We start from the raw sequence: 15,955 nt of genomic DNA on the forward strand, positions 1-15,955 counted from the left end.
TTTCTGTGCCCCCACCACCCGACATTAAACTACCATATAAACAACAATAAGAAAACAGAAAAAAACAAAACAAAACAAACAATAAAATACAAACAATCTTCTTCCCCACATCCTCATCGGTTTCGCCTCTATAAAGAGAATGGGGAGAGGGACGTGCCAATGCCCGGGCACTTCTTTCGGGCTGTCTATTTAAATTCATCACTCAAAAAAAGATAGCGATGACCGCATTCAGCTTCATATTTTCCAAGACTCTTATCTGCTTCTTCTCCTACTGTATCCTCACGACTCTTCTTCTGTTCAACCAACACAGGTGATATTTCTTTCCTCTTTAACCCTTTAGAGTCTTGCCTCCAATAGCCCCTTTTTCTTCTTCTGAGATTGATGTTTCCACGTATGTTCCACCCATCTGAAGCATTTGATCTTTTATCTCCATTAAATCCTCCATCTCAATCAGTCCAAGCTCCGTAAATATAATAATGCATCTATATCTGGGGTGATTGTACGCATCCTTCCTTTATAAAAAAATTTCAATTGTTGTGGTGGCCTCCAATTGTATTTAATTCCATTATCTCTCAAAACTTTTGTAATTGGTTTTAAAAAAAATCTCCATGCCCTTTCTTCTCTTGATATATCCGGGAAGACTTGAATAGTCTTCCCTTCAAACTTCAAAGCATCTCCCAACTCTCTTAACTTGGCCATAACTTCCAACTTATCACCAAGATTTGCGAACCTGACAAGCACATTCCTGTTAGAACCATTTTGCCTTCTATATCCAATTCTAATAACGCTTGCCAGGTCTGCTATTGTGAACGTAAGTTGCGTATCCAAATCATTAATCCATTTCAAAACCCGCTGTTTCAATTTATCTTCCCTTTCTTCCGAGATTCCTCTAATAACAAAATTATATTTCCTCATCTCTTCTTCCAAAAGACAAATTCTCTTATCTTGCTGCTCATTTTATAAAATATTTTGCCAATTTGCCGATCTACTTTTGCCTCATGCACATGCAGCTGCTCCATTTCATCTTTAATCATTGTCATTTCCTCTTTTTGTTTAGCAAAGTTATCATTCATATCTTGCTTTAAATTTTGCACTTCGGATGTCAGTTTAAATGTCAAATTATCTATACGCTCTGATAGTGCTGCTATTTTTTCCCCAATTTTATTTAAAGCTGCAGCAATTTGCTGCGTTTCTGAAAATTGTTGAGTCATTTTGAAAAAAAAAACCAAAAATTTCTCAAACTGGGATTCCAATTTTTCAAAGAGTCTTAGTGAAGATCAAAGGACAGCAGTCAAACCAATTTTACAGAGGGTCTTGATGAAGATCAAGGACGACAATCTTTAATTGAAGCGAAACGGCTTATTTGCACTCGTTAGTAGCTTATCAGTAACTTATGAGTCATATTCACTCCACAAAGAAACACAATTACCTCACAGCTTAATCAGCGCCATTTTTCTCCACGTCGGCAGAGAAAAAAAAAACAAACCAGCTTGAACTTCAAAACAAAGTCCTTTTTTTGTTTTCTGTAATATAAACAAGCTATTAATTTCCTCTCAAAAGAAAAATAATTAAAAAAAAATTATCCACCTAATAAAAGCTTCTTCAGCCAGTCAGCCAGTCAGTCCAGCACAAAAGATCGATCTCTTCAATTAAAATTCTTCTCATTAGCAAATTCAGTCTTTGATATTCCTTAGCCTCAGCATTTAACACAGAACACGATAATTATAATAAGGAAAGCAAAAGACAGCAGTTTATTCCAAACTCATTGTATCTGCCAGTTCGGTCATCCCACGCAGTAAAAACTCCTTAATTCAAGCAGTTTCAGATGACCTACCAGTTTTAAATTCAGTCTGCTGGGCTATTAACACTTCCACTTCATGATTTATTAACTTTCATCCATAACGGTGCATTCCAAACAGCATTAATCCTCATAAATCTTCATTATTAAGCCCTGTGAAGTGAAGGAAAGGTCCTTACCCCACCACGGTCATGGCCACGCCCCCCTTTCTGGCATTCTCTGAGTCAGGCAAAGTCTACCTTATCTTGCTGAAGTCACTTTCTGGTCTCCTGCCTGCCTTGAGGACTTTGCTAAGACTTTGGCAGAGCTGCAGAGGCACGCCTGATTCGGATTTCCCTGACCCGGCCGTCAGCGGAGGAGTGGGACACGACACGCAGAGCCATCTTTCTCAGCTGAGCGTGAGCTGTCGCCCAATTCACCTGCAGCTACACATGCGCCCCAGCTGGTGTTTAGGCTCCGGTGCGTATGCCCGCAATTCAGGGGACCCAGCTGGTCTTCAGAGCTCTCCTGTGCATGCACGCACATTTGTACATACATGCAAGAATATTTGCGCACAGCACACTCATGCCTAGACAGCGTTTGCATGCATGCATTGCATGGTGTGGTTGCGAACGGAGCACAGAGGGAGGAGCTGCGCATCAGCGGGGATAGCACGCATGTGCGCAAAGCACATGAATCGCATACCTGTTCGGCACTCGGTGAGTTTTGCCACCACTGGGCTAGAAGCTAGGAGAAGTAAGTTCTAGTCCTGCCTTAGCCATGAAAGCTGGCTAGGTGACTTTGGGCCAATCATCAGGAGGCAATTGATCGACAATTAAATAGATCCTCAAATCACAAATCGAAAGAAAGAGAAAATGTACTGTATTAGTTCAACCGATGCAACTCCCAGAATGTTGTGTCTGCGCCCCCCGAGCCGGGGCCCCTGCTAGAAAGTGACTCGGAAAGTGAGGGGGAAGGGCCATCAGGACTTACCTCTGGAGCACCGCCTTCCCTGGCTCAGCTCCAGGAGCCAGAGGCAGGTCAGGTGGAGGAGATAACGAGGCCTCCGTCCCCTGACTCTTTCCCCCCCCCCATGCCACGCCTCCAGACATAGCTGATGGCAATCAGGCCTGGCTGGACCCTAGGTTTCGTAGGCAGGAGAGGCGGGAACAACAAAAGCAAGGATGGGGCAGGCCTAGGAAGTGCTGAGTCATGGAGCCACACCCCACAGGATATAAAAGCAGCAAGGGCTGCTATACCCCTTCATGGCAAGCAAATCAACTGCTTAACTAAGAGCTGAAGTACTGTTTGTTCCTGGTTGACTCATCGGCAGCAAGAGAGATAACAGAGACACTTGGCAGAAGCTTGCTAGTTTGCTGCCAGAAGCTGATAGTTGCCGGCTAATTAAGTCATCGCTCAGACTGAGGCGAGGGGGACAGAACACAGAAACTCCAGCTAGCTAAGGGTTAGAATTGAGCAAGATTTCTCCTTGATTTACATTTATGTTGAAGCAGCTTAACATCGCATTCAGCTTTTTTGCCGCCACAGTACAATGCTGGCTGCCATCCACCAACCCATTGCAAACAACAAAAACGACAATCATATGGGTTGGGGGATGTTTAAAAGCTTCTGAACGGTGTATATTGGCGAAGCTCATCCGATTCCTGTAAACTCTAGTTAGCGAAGGACTCCAACCGACATTTGAGCGGGCTGAGGTAAATATTCTCGGATAGTTGTGTTTTTCTCGAGTACTGGGGTGCTGTCGGGCTTCTGTCCACTTCTGTCTTCACCCGAACAAAAGGAGAGAAAAGAATTCTTCGTTTGTTTCCTGGGATTTCCTGCAGGTTATTCTAATCCGGATTTTGACTGGGCGGATTACCAGAAGCAGTGCGGAGCGGAGGCAGCTCCTGAGGGCTGCTTCAGAAAAGTAAGATGTGCTTTTCTTTTCTTTTTTTATTTGCATTTATATCCCGCCCGTCTCCGAAGACTCAGGGCAGTTTACACTGTGTTAAGCAATAGTCTTCATCCATTTGTATATTATATACAAAGTCAAGTTTTTTTATTGCCCCCAAACAATCTGGGTCCTCATTTTACTTACCTTATAAAGGATGGAAGGCTGAGTCAACCTTGGGCCTGGTGGGGCTTGAACCTGCAGTAATTGCAAGCAGCTGCTGTTAATAACAGACAGATTTAGTCTGTTGAGCCACCAGAGGCCCCTCTGGTGGCTCAACAGACTTTCTTTTCCGTGCATCGTGATCTTTCTCGTCCCGTGCATATTGCCATCAACGGTCCTACCCCTTCGTTGTATGTGTTCTTGCCCAAACAAACACCGCTTTTGTAAAAAGTTACGGTCAAAGAGGTTGGGGGGTCATAGCACTCCTCCCTCCCTCCCTCCCTCCCTCCCTCCCTCCCTCTATTTCTCCTCTTCCTTCCTCCTCCCTCCCCTATTTCTTTCTTTCCTTCCTCCTCTATTTCTCTTCTTCTTCTTTTATTTATTTATTTATTTGTCACACAGTATATATAAGCATAAGCATGTAATAAGTATACAATATATATAAGCATATATATAGGTATGAGTATGTAATAACTATATTAATTGGATATAACAAAAGGAAACAATAGGACAGGAACGGTAGGCACGTTTGTGCTCTTATGCACGCCCCTTCTTCCTCCCTCCCCTATTTCTTTCTTTTTTTCCTTCCTTCTTCCTCTGTTTCTCCTCTTTCTTCCTTCCTCCCTCCTCTATTTTCTTCTTTTTTTCCTTCCTTCTTCCTCTATTTCTCCTCTTTCTTCCTTCCTCCCTCCCCTATTTCTTTTTTCCTTCCTTCTTCCTCTATTTCTCCTCTTTCTTCCTCCCTCCCTCCCCTCTTTCTTTCTTTTTTTCCTTCCTTCTTCCTCTATTTCTCCTCTTTCTTCCTTCCTCCCTCCCCTATTTCTTTCTTTCTTTCCTTCCTTCTTCCTCTATTTCTCCTCTTTCTTCTTTCCTCCCTCCCCTATTTCTTTCTTTTTTCCCTTCCTTCTTCCTCTATTTCTCCTCTTTCTTCGTTCCTCCCTCCCCTTTCTTTCTTTTTTCTTTCCTTCTTCCTCTATTTCTTCTCTTTCTTCCTTCCTCCGTCCCTCCCCTCTTTTTCTTTCTTTCTTTCTTTCTTTCTTTCTTTCTTTCTTCCTTTCTTTCTTTCTTTCTTTCTTTCCTTCCTTCCTTCCTTCCTTCCTTCCTTCCTCTCCATTTCTTCTCTTCCTTCCTCCCCTATTTCCTCCCTCTCTCCCTCTTTCTTTCCTTCCCAGGTCCCAAATGACTGCCCAGGTCTTTTCCAATCCTGTTGTTTTATGTTCTATTTTTGTTTTCTGTTTATCCCATTCAGGCTTCCTGTAATCGAGCTTTTGTGAAAAACATGATACTTGAAGCAGTGAGCCCCCAGAATCCGGCCGTGATTTGCGTGGCATCTGTCACTTCCATAAAAGGCCGGCTAATGTGGCTGTCTTTTGAAGGTACATTACAAAATCCTATCCTATGTGACTCCTGCTGAGCTCTTGAAACTAACTAACTAACTAACTATTTTCTTTCTTTCTTTCTTTCTTTCTTTCTTTCTTTCTTTCTTTCTTCCTTTCTTTCTTCATGCATACAAGCAGGCATTCCTTCTTTCTGTAAATGTTATTTATTCGTTCATTCCTCCAATTATGCAGCTGACATTTCACCATGGAGAGTTGACATCATTAAACCAACCATGGTGGCGGGGGGGTGGCAGCAAAGGCAAAACGCAAATATCAGTGACAATAAACATTACAAAATAAAGCAATATATTTTCACCATTAAAAATAAATAGATAAAATGCCACCATACTAGCCCTATTGAAACCGGGTTTTCAAGATAAAATCCAGCCTCCCCTGAATCTCAGCATGGGGTAAAGTGCTAAAAATATAAGAATTATTACCTAACTATCTGCTGTCAAACATGTAGACCTATATGCCGCTAGATATATTTATACATATATACATTTATACTAGATATATTTATACATTTAAATTTTTTATTAAATTTATATGCCACCTAACCCCTTGATAAGGCGACTTTTAAACATATATTCCCTTTTAAACAAAACACTAAGCATGTATTCCCTTTGGAGCAAATTCAAGTTGCTTTTTTAAAAAAACTCAGCATTCTGGTTTCTGTTTATTGCGTTAAGATAGGTGTTTTTGAAGCCTGACAAATTGGAAGCAGAGGTGGACTTCAATTCCCAGAATTCCCCAACCAGCATGCTGATAGGAGGAATTCTGGGAGTGGAAGTCCTCACCTCTTCCGAGTTGCTAGGTTTGAAAAACACTAGTACAGTGGTCCTCAACCTGTGGGTCGGGACCCCGTTGGGGGTCGAATGACGATTTGCCAGGCGTCGCCTAAGACCATCTTTTATGTACACTGAGAGCATATGCACCAAGACAAATTCCTTGTGTGTCCAATCACACTTGGCCAATAAAAAATTCTATTCTATTCTATTCTAAAGAAATATGGGACGTATACTTGCGAGTCGAAGAATCGCACTCCAATGGTTGACTCCACAAGCCAGCTGCAGGCTCTTTTCTCTCTTAAAAAAGAGAGAAATCTTTGCTCTGATGTCTCCCTCTCAAGCCAGCTGCAATCACTCCCAACCGCTAGCCTAATCTGGCTTCAGGCGCCATAAACTTAATAGGGGAGGAGTCTCCGCTTTAATGCCTCCGTCCTCAAGGCAATCGCAAGCAGTTCAGATCGCTAGCCAATACGGCTTCAGGCGCGATAAATTCAAAACGAAAATAATTTTACGGTTGGGGTCGCCACATCGTGGGGAATTGTATTAAAGGGGTCGCCACATCGTGGGGAATTGTATTCAAGGGGTCGCAGCACTATAAAGGTTGAGAACCACTGCACTAATAGATCATGCATTCATTCATTCATTCCGTTTCTATTGCCACCCAACTCAACCATGTGACTCATAAATGATGAAGCACATTTAAAGCTGGAGACCACAGATTCTTCCCCCCCCCACCTGTATGTATATGTGCTTGTTCTTTTCTTTTTGACACCACATTGCTGGTTTTCTGGCATTTCTTATGCATCAATAGGTCTTCCGCACGCACCTGCTTCCGAATATATAGTCGATGTGGAATCGATGGACATCTTCCCTGTGGGCTGGTGTGAAGCAAACGGTTACAAGCTCTCGGCACCGCATAAAAACCCCAGTAAGTACCCAGAAAAACAACTTTCGATTCCTAAGTTTTGCAATAATCATCCAGCTGTTTGGCCTTTTCCAGGACTACGGGTAGTCCGAGGCTTACGATGTTGTGACCCAGGGCCCAAGTAGGTAGTAATAAACTTAGTCCGTGGAAAAACAAACTTTATTCGAACAGCTGGGAATTACTTCATTCCCAGCGTCGTTCAACTCAAAGGAAAACAAATGCCTCCCAACACAAATTCCTCAGTTATCTCACGAACCTTAGTCCAATTAGGCAAACTGCCAAAGGCCCTTCCTGGCAAACGTCCAGAAGCCACAAAAACAAAGACGTATACCAAGCAGAAGACGAAGCAGAAAGACACAGCTACAACGTTGTTTTCTGGCAAAGGCCAAACGCCGGTGCTGGTCTGCTTTAAGCCTTATGGGAGGGCCCAGTCATCTATTGGCCCTACTCCCGAGTCGTCCTCTCTGCTTGAGCTGCTCTTGTCTTCTGGCAGCTCTTCTCATGCGCGTATTAGGAACAGGCTTGTCGTGTCCCACTCCTCCGCTGACGGCCGGGTCAGGGAAATCCGAATCAGGTGTGCCTCTGCAGCTCTGCCAAAGTCCTAGCAAAGTCCTCAAGGCAGGCAGGAGACCAGAAAGTGACTTCAGCAAGATATGTTTAGACTTTGCCTGACTCAGAGAATGCCAGAAAGCAGGTCCTTTATATAGGCCATGGGGTGTGGCTCCATGACTCAGCACTTATCCAGGCCTGCCCCTCCCTTCCTTCTGTCGCCGCCGCCTATCAATTCTTCTGAAGCGAGGGTCACTCCAGTCTGCAGCTGTTGGCAATTGACCTCCCTCAGGCTCACATGCTGTGGGGGAGGGGGAGGGGTCTAGTTGCTCCGTTTGCCTGGGCATGGAGCCAGAGCTGGGGGCTGGAGGTGCTTCCTCCTCCTCAGCCTGTCTGGGCATGGAGCCAGGGCTGGGGCCGGGAGGCATACTAGGACATTCCTCAGCGTTCAGAAGCAGATAAGAAGGCCCCGGCTGCGGTGGGAGCGGGCAAGACACAACAAGGCTCCTCCTGTTCTTCTGCCTCACCACTATCAGGCTCTGGAGTTCGCACCTCACTTCCCAATGGCCCTGGCCTCATCTCAGCCTTATCGCTGTCCAACTCCGTTGCCAGCTCCGCAGATTGATGGCAGACCACAACATAAGACCGCAATGGAGCCCCAAATTTCCAGTGCTAAGCGAGAAAGTTGAGTGAATTTTTTCCCCATTTTACGACCTTCCTTGCCACAGTCATGAAGTGAATCCCTACAGTTGTTCAGTAAGCAAAACGGTTGTTAAGTGAGTCTGGCTTCTCCATTGAGAAGGTCGCAAAAAGGGATTGCCGGACACTGCGGCCGTCATAAATACGACTCGGTTGCCAAGCGTCTGAATTTTGATCGCGTGGCCGTGGGGATGCTGCAGCAGTCATGTGAAAACCAGCCTGTTGTGTCTTGCCCGCCCTCAGAGCAGCCGGGGCCTTCTTATCTGCTCCCGAACACTGAGGAATGTATGCCTCCCGGCCCCAGTCCTGGCTCCATGCCCAGACAAGCTGAAGAGGAGGGGGCACCTCCCGGTCCCAGCCCTGGCTCCATGCCCAAGCAGGCTGAAGAGGAGGGAGCATCCCCCGGCCCCAGCCCTGGCTCCATGCCCAGGCAAACGGAGCAGCTAGACCCCTCTCCCTCCTCCACAGCATGTGAGCCTGAGGAAAGTTTATTTCCAACAGCTGCTGATTGGAGTGACCCTCGCATCAGAAGATTGGATAGGCGGAGGCAACAGAAGGAAGGGAGGGGCAGGCCTTAATGAGTGCTGAGTCATGGAGCCACACCCCATGGCCTATATAAAGGATCTGCTTTCTGGCAGTCTCTGAGTCAGGCAAAAGTCGAACTTATCTTGCTGAAGTCACTTACTGGTCTCCTGCCTGCTCTGAGGACTTTGCTAGGACTTTGGGCAGAGCTGCAGAGGCAAGCCTGATTCGGATTTCCCTGACCTGGCCGTCAGCGGAGGAGTGGGACACGACACAGCCAAAAGTCAAGGGTCGACAACTGTCCCACTTAGAAACAGGAATTTGGAGCTCGGTTGTGGTCGCAAGTTGAGGACAGGCTGTATTAACCACACTGGCTGCGTCTTCTAGGAACTGCAGTTCAGCCAGATCTGGAGGGCTGGAGTTATGCCCCGTGGGAGGAACTAGAATGGGGAAAACCTCTGAAGAGTAGAATTTTGTTATGATTTTTTCAAAATAAAACTTGAATAGAATAGAATAGAATTCTTTATTGGCCAAGCGTGATTGGACACAAGGATTTTGTCTTGGTTCTTATGCTCTCAGTGTACATAAAAGAAAATATACCTTCATCAAGAATTCTAAGGTGAATAGAATAGAATAGAATAGAATAGAATAGAATAGAATAGAATAGAATAGAATAGAATAGAATAGAATAGAATAGAATAGATTTTTTTATTGGCCAAGTGTGATTGGACACACAAGGAATTTGTCTTGGTGCATATGCTCTCAGTGTACATAAAGGAAAAGATACCTTCATCAAGAATTCTAAGGTGAATAGAATAGAATAGAATAGAATTCGAAGTTATACAACCCAGGATTGTATTAGCTTTTTTGGCTGCTGCTGCACATTGCTGGCTCATATTCAAACGATTGTCCACTAGGACTCCAACTAAAAAAAAGAGTGTTCACACAAGCACATCTCAATTTGGTATTGATGTATGAATGAGCCTATCGGACAAATTATGGTAAATGGTTTCAAACAACGAAGCCAAGATGCAGTTGAATTCACAAAGCCGAACCAAGGAATAGAATAGAATAGAATAGAATAGAATAGAATAGAATAGAATAGAATAGAATAGAATAGAATAGAATAGAATAGAATTTTTTATTGGCCAAGTGTGATTGGACACACAAGGAATTTGTCTTGGTGCATATGCTCTCAGTGTACATAAAAGAAAAGATACGTTCATCAAGGTACAACATTTACAACACAATTGATGATCAATATATCAATATAAATCATAGGGATTGCCAGCAACAAGTTATAGTCATACAGTCATAAGTGGAAAGAGATTGGTGATGGGAACTAGTTTTAATGCCATGAACCAAGCCGGCAAACAACCTTTTAAGACTGTGTTGTTTTTGTTTTTGTTTTCCTGGAGAATGAAAAGATGGGAAGATTTTGCACCAGCCACGTAACGTATGATTCTGTCAGTCATTTGTCTAAAATGGTATAAGATCTCCTGCTTGAGCAGGGGGTTGGACTAGAAGACCTCCAAGGTCCCTTCCAACTCCTATTATTCTGTAATCCTGCATTAACATTCACGGGTTGGATTGAGAAACTGCCCGGTTCCATTTTGCCGTCGTTTTTTTCTCAGAGCAAATCTGATTTTTTAAATCAACAAGGAACCTAATTTGGAGAGCACGACAAAATTAAAAATTGCCCCAGCCTTGATTCCTTCTAATGAAGTCCATGGAATAGAAACACTGGGGGCAATCATGCTTGCAAAATTTAATCACATCTTCTGAAACGGAAGAATAGTGGCTATTGTTTTAGTTATTTTTATTAAGTACAAGATTCCGTAAACTCGCCGTGAGCAAAGAACTGAAGGGCACCGGTGTTGCGGTCCATCAGCAGCCCGCAGCTGAGTCGGACAGTGAGGAGGCTGGGGAGGACCATGGGCCAGTCCTGAAGTCAGGGGAAGGTCCAGATGAGGGCTCTGTGTTGGAGACTGAGGTGGGGCCAGGGCCATCTGGGAGTGATGCGTGGACTCCGGAGCTTCCAGAGGCGGACAGCAGAAAGGCAGAGTATCAGGAGGAGCCTCTTCCTAGTGCACGCATGCGAAGAGCTGCCAGAAGGCAAGAGCAGCAAAAGCAAAAAGGATGACTCAGGAGTAAGGCCAGGAGATGATTGGCCCCTCCATAAGGCTTAAAAGAGTAGCAACGACTCTTGGGCTCTTTGTAGGAAAGCAACGTTGCTACATCTGTTTCTATTAGGCGTCTCTTGTTTCTGAACTTCGTGGGGCTTTGCCAAGAAAAACCTTTGGCAGGGTGCCAAAGAAGATAAAGGTTTGTGATAAGGCCAAAGGACTTCTTCGGAAAGACTTTGTTTTGGAATTAATTTGGACTGAGCTGGGAATGAAATAATTCCCAGCTGTTATAATAAAATAGGCTTGTTTTAGACTAAAGTGTGTCTTTTATGCCTAAGTGAGCCTAGGTCATAACAGCCGTGGGGTCCTTTAGCATAATGCGTTCATGAAGTAATAACAATTGTTCAAAGCTTATGTCTCGGCACGGATGACTGGAGTGTAATGGCAATTTCTTGTAATGAATATCCCGACAGCGATAATGGTCAAACGGCTAACCTTATTATTAGTGGGTGATTTTGTGCACTTCTGTTCAAAAATGAATGCATCGTCTTCTGAAGGGTCTTCTCACTTCTAAGCCTGTATAGGCAGTCCTCGACTTACAACTGTCTGTTTAGGGCCTGTTTGAAGTGACACCAGCACTGATTAAAGTGATTTATGGCCGTTTTCCCACACTTACGACTGTTGCAGCCTCCCCACAATCACGCGATGAAAATTCAGACATTTGGCTGCCAGTTCCTATTTATGATCGTTGCTACGTCCCAATCACTGTGGTCGATAAATCAGTAACCCGGTTAAGTGAATTTGGCTTTTACGACCTTCTAGGACAGTGGTGGCTAGCCTTTTTGTTTCCACGTGCTGAAAGCAATGCGTACGCGACACCCCCATGACCCCTGCCCCCTGCACATGCGCTGTCGTGTCCCACACTCCACTCCGACGAACGAGTCAAGGAAGTCCGTAACCAATTTGGCAACGAAGCCTCTGCAGCTTGCCAAGTTCCTCCGAGGTTTCTCAGGGCAGGCAGGAGTCCAAGTTGTGACTTCAGCGATAGGGTCCGGTATCAGCAAACTCGATAAGACTTTGCTTGACTCAGGGTTGGAATGCCAGAAGCAGGTCCTTTATATAGGCTGTGGGGTGTGGCTCCATGACTCAGCATTTATCCAGGCCTGCCCCTCCCTTCCTTCTGCTGGCGTCGCCTCTCAGATCTCCAGAAGCGAGGGTCCTCCTACTCTGAATTGTCTTTAGCTGGATCTGCTGGCAGCTTCTGGGAAAGGGAGGGGTCAGAAGGAGTAGGCCCGAGCAATTCCAATACCTGGCTGTTTTCCTGCTCTGCTCTGACGGCTGAGCCAAAGGAACACATGCTGTATGAGTGTGTTTATCGGGCTTGTCTTCCCACTCCTGGAATCCTCTCCGGGCATGGGGCCAGGGCCGGGGGCTGGAGGCATGACAGGCCGTTCATCTTCATTTTCAGACTCGGAGTCTGATAACAGACCCGGTTGGAGATGGGAGGGGCCCGGCTGAGGAGAGGAGGGAGGACGAGTCACAACATGCGCACACAACCTACCTCCCCCACCCACATGACCCCCCGTGGCCTGCTTTGAGCCTAGCAGGCCTCCCTGCAGCCTCCTGAGAGCAAACACAGGCTGCCGTGGGGGTGGGGGGAAGGGGGGGGCACCTATTAGGCCTCCCTGCATTTATAGCAGGGGTCTCCAACCTTGGCAACTTTAAGCCTGGTGGACTTCAACTCCCAGAATTCCCCAGCCAGTGGAAGATGTTACCCTGTGGCCAAGAGTTGACGGTTGATAGGAAACAAACAGGGATTCAGTCTTCCGAAAGGAAGAGGTCCTTGAGATATAAATACGGAGGGCTGGTAGCTTTGGGGGGTGCTGCGGGGGTTTGCTTTCACCCAAAAGGTTGCAGCTGGCCTCCGTTGTCTTAGCCGCGCCAAGGCTCCTAGAGGCTAAGGCGGCTCCAGTGGCTTTTATCAGGGCGCTCCGAGACAACGGAGGCCAGCCGCAACCTTTGGGGTGAAAGCAAACCCCTGCAGCACCCCCCAAAGCTACCAGCCCGGTACCTGAGAGGGAAAGGGGAGGGTGGGAGGCATCGGAAAGGGCGACCCCCCAGCTCCAATCCGTATCAACGGAGAGCAACAATCATAGGTCCAAGAAAAATCAAGATAAAAGAAAACAAATCTACCTGAAAGGAAAGGAAAGAAAACCAAAATCCAAAATAAGAAAAAAATATCCAGGGAATAATATAGTTCAGCTCTAAAGCTCTGGAGATAAAAATTAATCGACCATAGCTGAGGCTGAGTTGAAAAAAGCTGGGGAACGTCACCAGGCAGGGCCCTCCGTATTTATATCTCAAGGACCTCTTCCTTTCGGAAGACTGAATCCCTGTTTGTTTCCTATCAACCGTCAACTCTTGGCCACAGGGTGACATCTTCCACTGGCTGGGGAATTCTGGGAGTTGAAGTCCACCAGGCTTAAAGTTTCCAAGGTCGGAGACCTCTGATTTATAACGTATAATGCAATACGTGTGTGACACACACACCCCCGGCAAGTGTGCTCCGCCCACCCGTGCATGCACATGGGACCTCCCTGCACTCCCCCCCCCACATGCACCGCGTCTCCAGCATGCGTCCTGCCCCCCGCACGTATGCGGCAGAGACCCCAAAATCAGCTGGTCGCATGCACAGTGGAGCTGAGCTGGGGCGATGGCTCGCACGCCTACAAAGGGGGCTCTGCATTCTACCTGTGGCACAAGTGCCATCGGTTCACCATCACGGTTCTAGGACAAGCAAAGTCAGTTAGGGAAAAGCCAGGTTCACTTAACAACCGGGTTTTGCTGATTTATCGACTTCAGAGATGCACTTAACGACTCTGGCAAGAAAGGTCGCGAAAAGGGGCGAAAAGTCCCCTAAAACAAACATCTCATTTAACAACAGACATTGTTCTGTCCCCCCTCACCTCCATCCGAGCGATGGCTTAAATAGCCGGCACTATCAGCTCTGGAAGCAAAATAGCTAGCATCTGCCAAGTTTCTCTGTTATCTCCCTCCATGCCGATGAATCAAACAGTACTTCAGCTCTTAGTTAAGCAGTTAATTTGCCTGCTACGAAGAGGCACAGCAGCTCTTGCTGCCTTTATATCCTGTGGGGTGTGGGTCCATGACTCAGCACTTCCTAGGCCTGCCCCACCCCTGCTTCTGTTGTTCCCACCTCTCCTGCCTACAAAACCTAGGGTCCAGCCAGGCCTGATTGCCATCAGCTGGGTCTGGAGGCGTGGCCTGGGGGGAAAGAGTCAGGAGACGGAGGCCTCGTTATCTCCTCCACCTGGCCTGCCTCTGGCTCCTGGAGCTGAGCCAGGGAAGCCGGTGCTCCCGAGGTAAGTCCTGATGGCCCTTCCCCCTCACTTTCCAAGTCATTTTCTGGCAGGAGGCCCGGCTCGGGGGGTGGGGGCGCAGAAACAACAGACATGTTGGGCTCGACTGCACTCGTAAGTGGAGGGCTACCTGTAAATTTGAAACGGATGAGAGGATCTTTCATGTTCCTGCAGGGAATCGCACCCTGTGCGTCTGCAAATTGCCAGATTAACCCTTGTCCTTGTCCTCGTTTTCCAGCGCAGAGGAAGAGAAAGATTGCAATCGTCCAGCCGGAAAAGCAGTGAGTACGCCCTTAAAATACCAATTACAGCACAGTTTTGTCACGTAAATAAAAGTGTTGCTTCTAAGCTAGAAGGCGTTTGACTATATTTTAAGGGATACATTAATATATAGGTAGTCCTCAACTTAACGACCATTCATTTAGTGACCGAAGTTACAACCGCACTGGAAAAAATGACTTATGACCAGTTTCTCACACTTATGACCGTTGCAGGCACCCCCTCCCCCATGGTCACGTGATCAAAATTTGGCAACTGGTTCATATTTATGTCGGTTGCAGTGTCTGATCCCCCTTTTGCGACCTTCTGACGAGCAAAGCCAATGGGGAAGCCAGATTCACTTAATAACCATATTGGTAACTTACCAATTGCAGTGATTCACTTAACAGCGGTGGCACGAAAGGTCATAAAACGGGGCATAACTCAACAAAGTTAAAGTCTCACTTAACAACAGAAATGTTGGGCTCAGTTGCGGCCATAAGTCGAGGAATAACTTTATGTTTATGACGATGGCGGCCATCCTGGGGGCCACGTGATCGCCATTTGCGACCTTCCCAGCTGGCGGCTGCCAAGCAAACTCAGCTGGGATTTGCTTAGCAACCGTGCGTTTCACTTAACGACCGCAGTGATTCGCTTAGCCACTGAGGCCAAAAAAAAAAAAAAGATCATAAAATCAGGTACCACAAAATCAATGAACGGCGGTTAGGTTAGTATTGGAAATTCTGCTCATAATTATGGCCATAAGTGGAGGACTAACTTTAGTTCAATAAATCAATATGTACTTATCCCTCTACCCATCCAGTGTTTCTCAGCAACTTTTAAGATATGTGGTCTTCAGCTTTGATTACAGGGTTGTGTCTGCCAACTTTTTCAACCTCCTCTCTGGACAACCCCCATCGTTCAAATATCACTAGTCCTCGTTTAGTGACCACAGTTGGGACCGGCCACTCGAAGCACCCCTAAGTGACGGTGCTTACGGTCTTATTTCGAGCTTCCTTTCCTTTATAGGCCTGCCAAGGCCATAAATGCGAGGATTGATCATAGAGTTACCTTAACGATCAATAACCTGTGAACAGTCACTAAACGGGACAGTTGAAAAATGAGGACTGTAGTTTTGTTTAATCTGAATGGCTTGTTGTTGGTTTTTTGGCCCTCCATTAGGTTACCAGCGGGAGTGCCTATTGTGAAAATTCAGAATCCTCACTGCATTCCGCAGACGGACATGATGGGTGAGTTTGAGGGAAAAAGACAATCATTTTTTGATGAAGAAGTAAGAAGATAAATTGAGACCTTTAACATAGGTGGATTTTAGCTCCCAGAAATACTCAGTGTCATGTCCCCCTCTCCCTCTGACGACCGGGTCTGGGAAGTCTGTATCAAGCATGGCCACGAAGCCTCTGCAGCTTTGCCAAATT

General features: G+C 46.1%; 1 protein-coding gene across 9 annotated transcripts in view; it reads left to right on the plus strand.

Annotated features, from left to right (window-relative positions):
* SFMBT2 (Scm like with four mbt domains 2) overlaps positions 1-15,955 on the plus strand; it is a 78,936-nt gene that overhangs the window by 42,824 nt on the left and 20,157 nt on the right. For all 9 annotated transcript variants that reach the window (XR_009156082.1, XM_058190840.1, XM_058190841.1 and 6 more), the window contains exons 10-14: positions 3,622-3,704; positions 5,140-5,266; positions 6,872-6,988; positions 14,500-14,542; positions 15,702-15,769. Coding sequence is in view for 8 of the 9 variants with exons in the window: in XM_058190840.1 (XP_058046823.1) it covers positions 3,622-3,704; positions 5,140-5,266; positions 6,872-6,988; positions 14,500-14,542; positions 15,702-15,769 (438 nt within the window). In the remaining variant the exon portion in view is untranslated. The remainder of the gene's footprint in view (positions 1-3,621; positions 3,705-5,139; positions 5,267-6,871; positions 6,989-14,499; positions 14,543-15,701; positions 15,770-15,955) is intronic.

This window comes from Ahaetulla prasina, chromosome 7 (genome assembly GCF_028640845.1).
Source record: "Ahaetulla prasina isolate Xishuangbanna chromosome 7, ASM2864084v1, whole genome shotgun sequence".
Lineage (NCBI taxonomy): Eukaryota > Metazoa > Chordata > Lepidosauria > Squamata > Colubridae > Ahaetulla > Ahaetulla prasina.